Genomic DNA, 12,106 nt, shown 5'->3' on the forward strand with positions numbered 1-12,106 from the left:
GCGCACGTTTAGTGAGAAAGTATGTTACAGGGAAAAAAAAATTCATACATGCATATCCCGAGAAAAATATTCTCGATGCATGAAAGGGTTAAAAAAATAATTTATGCCTATGTCAAATCCAATCCTCCCCCCTCCCCCCACCAATACCCCGCTCAAAGGTCAAATGGCCTACCCAGGTCCACGCGCTGCCGGTGTGAATCGGGCAGCAGAAACCGCGAAGCTCTGGAACGAGTAAACTGCGAAGATGATGGATCGGGACGAAAATAGCTGAAGATGGTATACGCTTTCTTAATTCACTCGCTTACTCCTGGGCCATGTCGAGTGTTGTATTCTACGCCTTTTGTACACGAGCCTCCGGTAAGAAAGTTTATCAATTGGGTCAATTTTGTGCTCTTTTAGGCGGCGCACATGAGGACCAGCCGATAATGAGCTTGCATGTTGTTTGTCCAGCAATAACCAGTCTTGATGTTACTGATCCATACACTCGGCTTTGATATTTCAGGAGACAAATATACACTCAGACTTAAGATCCATGCCTTGTTGATTACTTATACATTTTATCGGTACTGGTGGAGTGGGTAGTTAGTACCGCCACTTTAGATTTCCCAAGGTTACAGTCCGGTGGAGGGGCGGGTGTGGGGGGTGGGGATAGATGTGTGCGGCCCCAAAGTTTTTGTCCTGTTGAAACTGAAATTGTTCGATTTCATATCGGTTTTGTCTTAATAGAGGAGTTCACACTCTAAGGGGCACTATAAGTAATCACGGCAAGATTACAAAGAAACAAAGCTTGGCAAGTGGTTTTTCTTCATATATCCATTCTGAGTTTCAATGTCGAGAAGAAACTTAATCAACAATGATTTAGATAAACATATACAGGCAAAAACTAACGATAGATAAATCCGACGTTTCGGCGACATCTTGGCGCCATTGTCAAGGGAAACTAATTAAATATGCGATTTCAAGGGTAACTAAGAGTTCAGAGTTTCTAATTTGCATAAGTTAGACAAAGACTTTAGCGCGAACTGAGTCTGATTGTACATTTAAACACGGTCGTAATTGTTTAATGAGTAACATCTCATTAATGAGACAATCAAACTTGTTGTGGCATTTTTTCAACACGCTAAAACAATTGCGAAGGTCATCCGGAATCCTGCCTGCGTGTCTACTATCATAGTGATTGCGTACTGACGAGGTCTTGCTTCTATGTCCATCAACGCGTACGAACAGATGGCCACGGGTGTAACCGACATAACCAGCATCGCACTGGTCACACTTGAAGTTATACACAACGCATTGTTGATCAATGAGCTGAGGCTTAGGTTCGCTTGTCGGGAACTCCTGGGCAATCTTGCGGCTCGTAAACACCGGTTGAACACTGGTCTGCAGCTTCACACTGAGATCTTTCAACTGTGTCTTCACGATATTAGCAGACTCCTGGTCTTTAAAGGGTATGACAACCCGAGTAGTGTTTTCTGTCGTAGATCTGGACCGTAATGAGGGCTGGTCAGCGACCTTTAAATTTAGGAAGGTTTTGACAGTGGAGTCAACAAGGTGCTTGGGATATTTCAGTTTAGAGAAAACAGACTTCAGTCGTTCGCACTCCTCAGTGAAGTAGGACCATGACGAAGACAGGCGATGTGCGCGATCGAGCATAGTTGTCAATAGTCCGCGCTTGTACCTATTATCGACATGACTGTGGTAATGGAGAAGCAGACCACTGTTTGTTGGCTTCACAAACACTTTAGTTTCAATACGAGGCGCTCTGTAACATCTCATTAATGAGATGTTACTCATTAAACAATTACGACCGTGTTTAAATGTACAATCAGACTCAGTTCGCGCTAAAGTCTTTGTCTAACTTATGCAAATTAGAAACTCTGAACTCTTAGTTACCCTTGAAATCGCATATTTAATTAGTTTCCCTTGACAATGGCGCCAAGATGTCGCCGAAACGTCGAGAAGAAACTTTTACTGTAAATAGACAAAACCCTTTTCTAAATATACTGGCATTTTTGAGTCGAATGAGCGAGACATTAGCCGAACTTATCAGAGTAATGGAGATGTTATTTTCGTGGCTTTCTCCGTCTACAGGATATCATTGTTTCGTCTCCAAATGTGAAATCAGAACTGAAATATAAAGTCGATAAACTTTTGTTTTATAGCTTTGCTTCTTTGTAATTATGATTACCCATAATGCCCCTTGGAGTGTGAACTCCTCTATAACTCTGAGCCAATAAGACATCAAGGGCCCATTAACCAACTCGTGGGCTCACTTGCGCATGTTGCTAAGGAGGTGAAATTTCACTTCAGGTTACTTACGTCAGCCTGAGCGTGGAAAATAACAATAACTCAATAACTTGCAAATTCGCTTACATTTTAGATGTTTTTTCTTTGTGTTTCACAAATGCAAAATTAAAAAGTACAAGTAAATACAAAAGAAGAGAAAAACAGAAAAACAAGAGCAAAAGAAAGTGAAAAACTAACTCCATGTCGCTTTGTTTGATCTTACCGAAGTGTACTGGTAGTGTAAATTGTGCATGCACTGATAGCGTAACTTCCAATATATATCAGGCGCACTTCCGGTTTCTTTAAGTGGTAAAGGAAACACAGTTTTAATTAAATCCAGCCTTTTTTGAAACGTTTCGATTAAAGCCAATGGTGGAAACATAGACATTCATTCCTTTTTACAAATCATGCTTTTTTCACAAAATTACAAATTTTTCAATATTTTGAAATTGTCTCAAAATCTGACCTGTTAGGAATGAAACAAAATCTATGCATAGTGTAATGAGGATTAAATTTAAAATATTTCATGTAAATCAATGAAAAAAATCCTGATAAAGTAATTTACCTGGGAGCCTTTGCTTCATTGTTTAATTAGTTGCATGACCAATGGCGTGGCCTAATGATGTCATCACTCTGGTGTTACTGATCATGAAAAAGTTAAAACACAAGAAATAACTCTGAATTACCAGTAACTAAAAATGTTAGGGTTATATGAGAACAAATTTTCCTAAGCAACGGCTTGAAAAGATCTGTTAATGGGTCCTTAAGCTTGACACTTAGTCACCTACTGATTGACACAGATCCTGTATTCTACTAACTTAAAGGCAGTATGGACTAAACATGGATTTCAATTTTTAAACAGTTTGATGTGAGCACGCTATTACCTATCTGTTAGAGTCATGCATATAATTGTTTATTTCTTCAATGATTTGTCCCATTCAAAGCTTAAATTAGCACTGAGGAAGGGCTAGGCCCAAAATGTCTGCTCTATAATTGAATTTATTTTGGCACTGAATTATTATTATTATTGATTGATTAGCTTGATGGAGTGGCAGGAGAAGATGAGCGTTCCAAAAGAAAAGAGCAATTGTTACAAGTAGCACAACGTGTGCAATCTGAGTATTCTTTTAGATACGTGGCATCAGAGAATGAAAGCCAAGAGGATTTATCCGGATTGTCATCAACAGATGAGTATGTATCTCTCTGTTACTATGCTTGCTGTGGTTCATCAATTTAGCAGGCTGTGTTCTATTGTAAGGCCTGCTAAAATTTAAAGCTGTTGTTGTTGCCAAAAATTTTTGTGATTTATCGGCAAGAGTCCTTAACTTTTACAGCAAGTTAGTAAAAGTTAGTAAATTGTGTATTAAAACGTGCTAACGACTTAGCCCTTAGGATACACAGTAGAGATATTTTTTTATACTGTAAACTGCTGCTTATAAGCCCTGGGTTTATACAACTTTGTAAGGGCTTATATAAAGACTAAGAGCTTATATCCGAGGGGACTTATAACCGGAACAAAAAAACTGTTTCAAATGAGCTATAGCTGTGTTGATCAAAAAAGGTTTTTCATGTGCTGGTTTTTAAATAAGCTTTAAAACATCATCATAAAATAATTCCAGAACAAGGAAAGCTAGAGGGGGGCTTATCACCAGATGTATTTTGGGGTTTACAGGTAGATGGGCCTATGACCAGGGGAGGGGAGAGGGGCTTATAAGCTGCACTTAATGGTATAATACAATGTAAATATCTTACTAACCTTGCCTTCTCGGTCCCTACTGTAAGTTACAGATCCTCCCATTTTCCCCTTTAATTTGTGCCCCACACACTTCACTCTTTAAGCATAAATTGAGGGGGGAAACTTGGTCCGTGGCTTACTGTATGAACTTCGAACTCGGTTAGTTAGAGGTATTAATTAACAATACAGTGGAATCCCTATTTTTTTGAACCTCCGAGGAAAACCAAATTTGGTTTGAAAAATCAGGGTTGAGTAAAATTCAGTGTTTGATTGAGGGGAAGGGACTTTTGGTTAAGGTTATCAGGATGTTCGAAAAATTAAAGGTTTGAAAAATGGAAATTCCAGTGTATTAGATTATAAACTGGAGATTTCCATTGGATGATATGTACAGTGCTTTCAATAAATTTTGAAGTACATGTAGTTGGCCTCTCTGGTGGAGTACTCACAGATCATATGTACTAAAGGCATCGGCGGTCAAGTGTCGATCGATGCCCTCGATCAATACTCGACTAACATCTCAGTTGACACTCAATCAACACTTTGTCGACATCTTTGTTGACAGTTGGTTGAGAGTCAATTAATTTTTGCAGACATGCCATTGAGTGTTAATCTATACCTAGGAATCGGTCAACACTCAGCCAACTATCAACTGACTGTTGATTGAGTGTTGATTGAGAATCGACCCCTTAAGACCCTTTTTATTCTGCATGAACATGCTCCAGACATACTCCTCCCAAACATGCTCCTGAGTTCTAAGCCAATCAATATTAGACTCATACCCATTGTTCATTTTCCTTCCTTTGTTTATCTATCAGTCAGTGTAAAACGCAGACTGACTGCAAACTGCAGACTACAGACCAGGGGTAAAATGCGTGCTGAGGGTAAAATGTAGACTGTGGACTGCAGACTGGAGTCTGCAGGGTTACAATGCAGACTGCGAACTGCAGACTACAGACTTTTTGAGAGTATATCGTGTTATTTCAGTTATCGAGTGCTAACCTTAAACAGGGTTCAAATGAATATATGAAAGATCATATACTTGAACTGGGGAGAAAGATATAATGACATGATTGATCAATGGTTTAAAACCTGTTCAGGCCTGAATTGTTTTCAGGCTTTAATTTCACAACTGCTTAAGTTGTGTGTATAACTGCAATGATCAATCATGTCTTCAGGCTAGTCTGCACTCTGGTTAGCCTGAATATCACTCATGTTAGCCTAAATAATGCTCTGGTTAGCCTGTTTATGGTTACATGTAGCTTTCAATGATGGAAGTGGTAACACAATTCTCAGTTAAAAGGTCTACAGTCTGTAGTCTGCATTTTACCCCTGGTCTTCAGTCTACATTTTACTCCCGGTCCATAGTCTCCAGTCTACACTGACTGATTTATATATTGAAAATCTGCAAAAATTGAAGTTGACGGGTAAGGAAAACAAAACACATACTGTCGGTAATAACATAATTTATCTCTATTTTTGCAGGCTGCTATCTAATCTTAAGGCAGGTGTTTTCAGGTACACAACTAAATGGATTTACTTCCCAGGGAGGGCTCCCATGTGAAAAGGTTGGGGATATTCGTCAAAAAATTTGAATGAAACTCCTAAAAAAGGCTTATCTGGGCATGGCTTGAGCTTTTTTTGACCCCTAAAAGATACCACTTAAAACAGAATTGACTTAATTACTAGCCACTTTTCAAGAAGGGAGCGCATGCTAGTAGACCGGATTTGAGAGACTGGTGAAAGGCCTAAACATGGAAATAAGAATGCTTTTTTTATTATTGCTTCTTCGAGTGCACCCTAAAAATACTTTGACAGCTAAAAATAATGGCGTCTCATCATGTCCACCCTAAGTGAAACCAGAATCCTTGATTTATATTCTTAAGTGAGATGACAAACATCTCCAACCTTTTCATATTGTAAGTCTCTCTGGGTTTTACTGCAGAAATTCTTCTGATGATTAGTGGTGATAGCTGGCCTGTGATTGGTCGGAGTGGACCAAATGTTTGTCTACAGTATTAGTGGAATCCATTGTGATGAAGTTAGTGAGCAAATTGTCTTGTAGAGCAACCCTTCTAGATAATATGGTGCAGAGGCTTGGGGTAGAAAATGAATTAGAGAAAACTATTGTTTCTTGGCCATCCCTCAACCACAACAACTTACAAGGGGGATTCCCTCAAATTAAACTCCTCTCCCCCCTCAGTTTCTCCTTTGCTAAGCTGTAGGTGTGACTTTTCCTGTACACCCAACGGTTATGAGGATTTCCATTATACTGAGGAAGTTCCATGTTGTTGTAATTGGTACACACAGAGAGAATTTTTAACTGTTACACCTGTAATTATGTTCATTTCCTGCTGGTTAACAGACTTTCGTCAGGAAACCCATACAAAGCTGAACGTGTTGTTCTTTGGAAGGGATTGGCAAAGTAAGATAAATTACACATTCAATAGTCTACATGTATGCTGTAAATAACCACATAACTCCCCTGTCTATAAGCTAGGTCACCGCTTTTTGAACAAGCTGTCCCTGGCCAGGTCAAATACCCCCCCCCCCTCCCTGCTTCTCTTTCTCTCTCTCCCCTCTGTGCTCTTTGTGAATCCTCATCAAGCATGATAGGCAATGCTACACATGCAATAAATGACCAAAGTTAATACTAATGATGTTTGTTTTATCTCAGTCATGTTCATGCTGTTTACATATCCAACTTCAAACTTGCTTTTTTGCTTGCAATACATACAAACAAGTATACATTACATGTTTCATGAATTTTGTTTGCTGAACTTTGGAATAAGCTCCCCCTGCTCAAATAAGTGCCTTGTCTACCAGGACAGTTTTGGAATACACCCCCTTGGGTGTTAACTAAAAAATCTTATCCCAACAAAAGCCAAATTACAGCTTTATAAAGCAGCTATCCTACCTCACTTAATATTTTGTCATCTACGGTAGTCTGGCATTTCTGTCGTGCAAGTGACACACGTAGATTGGAGAGAATACAAGAAAGAGGATTAAGAGCAGTTTTTAAAGATGATCGATCAAGCTATGACGTTTTATTAACGAGGGCAGAGCTACCTACTTTAAAAAACAGGCGATTACAAGATATATGCATACTGATGTATAAGGTTAAAAATGAGCTTAGTCCTAATCCGATCTGTGAGCTATTTAAGCCCCATCAGTCGTCCTACAGGCTGAGGCAATCAGACTTTTCAATGCCCCGCTTTGCTACAGTAATGTACGGAAAACATTCCATCAGATACCTGGGGCCAAAGCTCTGGAGTCACCTGACGACCGATGAAAGAAACTGTCAGTCTCTTAATACAGTTAAGAAAACAATTCGAAAAAGCGACTTCAGTAACTTTTTGAACAATGAAAGATGCAATTGCCGCCTTTGTGAATTTTAATAATAATCATGTTTATAGCTTTTTTATCACATAAATTTTTCTTATTATTGTAATAGTTGTAATTTTTTTAGGTAGGTGTCCACAATTAGTAGAGGGGATGCTTATCCTCAGCTAAACATTTTAGACACGGTAATAAAGTTTATGATTATTATTATTATTATTAGTATTAGTTGTAGTAACCATGATATCATGATTAGATACGGAAACATGTTTTACAGGTTTAATAGACATCAAATTATGTAAATATTATAGCATTTTGTAAAGCTTAGCTCTAGTTTTTGTCACAATAAACACTCTTTTTCATAAATTATTATTATTATTATTATTATTATTATTATTATTACTCGGTCATTTACGGTTAAAAGACCATTTTTATGTGCCATTTACAAGTTTGTCTAACTTGCATCTTCTTACAGTAAAAGAGAGTGTACCTTTTGTTGGTTTAATGTGAGATTTCGTGTGTGAATTTGAACCTCGAATCATGTCAGAGCTTCAAGATATAGTCATTTTTTGTCCAGTTTCTATGAAAACTAATTATTAAATAATTTTACTGTAATAATATATTAATCAAATACATGTAATAAAATAATAATGATTGGTGTTTACCTAGTTGGGAAGAATAAATGTACTCTAATTTTGACCATAACATTTAGAAAGCATATTTGACATAATCATCTTATTGTGTTGGTCATGCCTAGAAATGAAATCAATTCAAAGGTGAATGATTCTCAGGCTGATGGAAGTATTACTCAGGTTAATTATTAAGTAATTAAAAAAGCAAGAGCAAAGTACAGTGTACAAACAATGAAGTTACTGTAGAACATGTTGTAATTATCATCTAAATATCTTTTTGTTTTTAAGTTCAGGATTTACTCTTGTGTGTGAAAAGGATGAAAACCGGCTAATTGCTGAGAACATTTTAGATCTCCTTATCAGACATCTTCAAGAATACTGTCAAGTCATCCTTCAGCCGTCAGAGGTATGACAAACCAGAAAAACTTCTGTGGTGACAGAGGGGGGAAGTATAGTCATTACCTATAAGCAGAGGTATGACAAACCAGGAAAATGTCTGTCAGTGGTAATTACCTGGTCATGGTCATTACCTGTATCAATAATAAGGGGCGCAGAGAATGGGAAGAGGATTGCGCTTTCAGAGGGGGGCTTATAACGAAAAGAATGAAAGTTCCAGAGGGGAGCTTTCACTAGTGATGGAGTCAGAGGTGTAGTGAGAGTCATTTAGAGTGCTTATGACCTAGTGAAAATCAATAATTGGAGTCACAAGCTGAATCATAAGCTTGACAGATCAGGGTTGGAAGAATCAGAATGTTTCCATTTTCTTCTGATTCTGTTTAAGACTCCATTGCTTATGATCTAGTGAAAACTAGATTATCGGAGTCGGAAGCAGAAGTGGAAGAACCAAGCAATCAAAAGGCCTGTAATCAAGCAGTGTGATTGGTTTATTCTTTCACTTCTATGGTAATAGATGTCCAACATTACAAAAACTTTCATTCTTTTATCTTTCACTTCTGCTTCCAAGTAATAAGCAGAATTGGTATTCTGCTTTTGACTCCATTGGTGTGATGTTCACTAGATCATATCACTCTGTGCCAGGCTCTAATTACAACTTTGACTGTGACTCCTTTGCTCAAGTGAAAACCATGCTGAGCCATTAGAAAGGAGTATTTGAAGGTGATTATGATCAGGAGCTTAATAGGCAGAGTTATTATCACAGGTTTTGTAATGTTCTGGATATTCTACAGGTTCATTTACTCCTTGCGTCAAGTGTTTTTGAGCTTTTGACTTTAAAAAATTTGCAAAGCAAGTGCAAGATGGGCAGCACTGTGTCATAGGATTTTAAACTTAGGATTTTAATTTTAAAGTATTGTAAAGCGCCATGGACAATTAGTGGAAAATGGCGCTATATAAATGTATATTTATTTATTTATTTGTTTTATTTATGTCACATGAAAAGGGAAGACTTTTCTAATAAGTCCTGCAGAGTTTTTTGGGCTTTAATTTTTCCAATGCAGTATAGTATTGGAAGGGAACTAGAATTGATTGTTTCAGTGAGTAGACCTTTCCACAGTTTTTGGCATCATCTTGGATTTTTTCTGACTTTCAATCTCCATAAGTCCAATTCACATCAACGGACTTTCAAAATTCAAAAGTATTATTGCATATCTTATCAGTCTGTTATTCAATTGATCAAAAATTAGTTTATCGCAAGTGCTGCAACTGAATTTATAAATCTTGTATTACTTGTAATTTTGTGGCAAATTTTGCAGTTTTGATTACAAGGCATGAAAAGAGATGTGCATACAGAGTGCCAATTTAATATTATTTTAAATTGTTATTATTTCTGTGCTCAGCTGTGTTCGTTAATTTATTAATTTATTTGAGTTTGCTGTAGGCCATTCTTAAGGTGGACAAGGTTGCTGCTATAGTCCACCAGTTGCTACCAAATGGTCAGGTAAATGACATTTAATGTCTAAGGATAGATTTTTTATTACAGGAAATTGAACAAAGTAACTGTTTTATGATCAGTATCTGTGGTGGTTTGCATCCCAGTAGGGTGGGACTCATGAAAAGGTTGAGGTTGCTAGCATGTTGATGAGGAGATACCACTATTTTTAGCTGTTGAAGTATCTTTAGGGTGTTACGGTGCACTTGAAGGCCATTTTTAGGCTTGATTTCCACTGGTCTCTTGAGTCCGGTCTACAAGGCTGGGCTCTTTCCTGGAATAACTGATGGTAATTCTTATTCTGTTGAGCCTATCTTTCAGGAGTCAAATAAAGCTCGAGCCACACCCAGGTTGATCTCCTTTAGGGGTTTAATTTAAATTTTGCGACGAGCATCCTCAACCTTTTCATATGGAAGTCCCCCTGGGTGGTGCATGTACATGTACCTTTGGCATACACTGTCGAACCTCTCCACAACAGCCACCTTGCAGACAGAGGAAAGGAGCCATTGTACGGAGGTCGCCATTATGGGAAGGAAGGGGTGTAACACGACACCCGTTTTTTTTTGTGGGGGTGAAACATTTCTTTTCTTAAAATGCTTATTTTAGCATTTAAACTGCACATAGTACAATCAAAGCATGTCAATAAAAAGAAACTAAACAGAAACACAGACCAACGATGCATGGCACAGATCAAGTTTGGTGACCTTTAACAATAGAAATGAGGTTTTGTATACACCATTCGTCAGTCACTGATTAATTGGCCATTGTAGAGAGGTTCTTTTGGCAGTCAGGACACGTTTTGGTGGCCATTGCCGTTGTGGAGGTGGGTGTTGTAGAGGTTAAAATAAAAGTGCATGTATGGACTGTCGAACTGGACCAAAAAAGTGGTCTTTGTAGAGAGGTGGTTGTTGAAGAGAGTTGGCCGTTAGTGGAGGTGCGACTGTATTCTCACCCCCTGAGGGCCTGCAATCAATTATAAGACTTTCGGTCAGTGGGAAGAATCAAGACTTGAAGACGTGATTTGCTTTAAGCAGGTGCAAAGAAAGAATTGTGTTCTTTTCTTCAGCCAGTCCAATTTGAGGTGAAGTCTGTGAATCACTTCACACTGTCAAAAATTAATCAGAACTTGCCTGTCTTGATATTTGGTGCTGACTGAAAGGATTGCGGCCTCTAAGGTTTCTGTACAAAAGGGCAGCTGATTGTCCAACTTGGCAATAGCCACACACAGTAGGGTTTCATCCACACACTAAACCACTTTTTACAGCATTGTAAACGATACCTTGTGAATTGTGAATGTCAAAGTACTGCTCAAGACTCTCGCAAAAGAGTTTCCTCCACAAACTGAAATGTTAGTAATGGCTCATTGACAGTGCAAATGCCTTTACAAGGCAAAGGATGAAATACATTTTGATTTTACTCAACCTATGATCCTCCTCAATTTTCAGCCACCAATTTTTGGGAGTGTGATTTGTCATGTAACTGTCAAGCTAAAATAGCTGGGGACCAAAATGAATGACCTCAACCACAAAATGAAATTTTGTATTTGTTGATTCCCTTTCAGCTGCTGTTCATGAACAACCGATATTTGCGGCAAGTGGAGAAAGAACTTGAACAAGTAATGAACTTAAAAAGAGAGTGACGAAGTGCTGTTACTGTGAATTTTTTAAACAAATGAGACTCAATTTTATTGCAATGCAAGATGCAGGAAAAATTGCTTAACATTGCTTAAAAATGAGACATGGTGATTGCAAGTCGTGCAATCACCATGTCTCAAAAGTTCTTTGAAAAGTTCTTTTGGCCTGTTGACTATGGCCTTTAATGGATTATAAATATGGAAAATAGCCTACATGTAATCCATCAAATTGTTTATACAACAGTAGACGGGACTGAGTAAAGGAAAATACAGTAAACACCTTATGAAACCATGGATTGTGAATCTACCAGCTGGAAATTGGCAAATTAGACCCCCAATGGACAAGAACCACTTCAGTCAGCCGGACAAATGAAGAGCTCTGTTTTTTGTTGTTGTAGAAAGAAATAAAAAAAGATGTAGCTTGCACATAGGTTGTAAATTATATGTATACTTTAGTTTGTTGTCTTATCAGAGGGTTAATTTCTTAATTTTGCCCATGCAACAATAAATGCCGTTGGTGTTTATGTAATGGAATCACAGGGATACTGCATATCGTATTAATTTAAAGTTAATTTACGGCAAGCAGCAAGCTGTAT

At 37.9% G+C, this 12,106-nt stretch overlaps 1 protein-coding gene across 2 annotated transcripts; it reads left to right on the forward strand.

Annotated features, from left to right (window-relative positions):
* The first annotated feature begins 208 nt into the window (after nucleotides 1-208).
* On the forward strand, nucleotides 209-11,936 carry LOC110065717 (AP-5 complex subunit sigma-1-like). 2 transcript variants are annotated; one of them, XM_020772876.2, is made up of 7 exons: nucleotides 209-357; nucleotides 3,326-3,477; nucleotides 5,504-5,536; nucleotides 6,384-6,443; nucleotides 8,278-8,395; nucleotides 9,827-9,886; nucleotides 11,439-11,936. In XM_020772876.2, exons 1-7 carry the CDS (start codon nucleotides 274-276, stop codon nucleotides 11,514-11,516), a joined length of 585 nt encoding a protein of 194 aa, XP_020628535.2. In that variant the 5' UTR covers nucleotides 209-273; the 3' UTR covers nucleotides 11,517-11,936. The 2 variants fall into 2 exon arrangements, with proteins under 2 accessions (XP_020628535.2, XP_089127120.1); XM_089270994.1 differs by lacking the exon at nucleotides 6,384-6,443.
* Nucleotides 11,937-12,106: the final 170 nt, after the last annotated feature.

Source organism: Orbicella faveolata, unplaced genomic scaffold (assembly GCF_042242905.1).
Source record: "Orbicella faveolata isolate gen_17 unplaced genomic scaffold, um_ofav_v1 contig_34, whole genome shotgun sequence".
Lineage (NCBI taxonomy): Eukaryota > Metazoa > Cnidaria > Anthozoa > Scleractinia > Merulinidae > Orbicella > Orbicella faveolata.

What these genes read in the sequence shown, in the direction of transcription:
- LOC110065717 (XM_020772876.2), top strand. Translation starts at nt 274, where the DNA reads ATGGTATACGCTTTCTTAATTCACTCGCTTACTCCTGGGCCATGTCGA. An exon ending in CTTTTGTACACGAGCCTCCG is followed by an intron (nt 358 to 3,325) that starts GTAAGAAAGTTT and finishes TTGATTGATTAG; the next exon opens with CTTGATGGAGTGGCAGGAGA. An exon ending in CTTTGGAAGGGATTGGCAAA is followed by an intron (nt 6,444 to 8,277) that starts GTAAGATAAATT and finishes TTTGTTTTTAAG; the next exon opens with TTCAGGATTTACTCTTGTGT.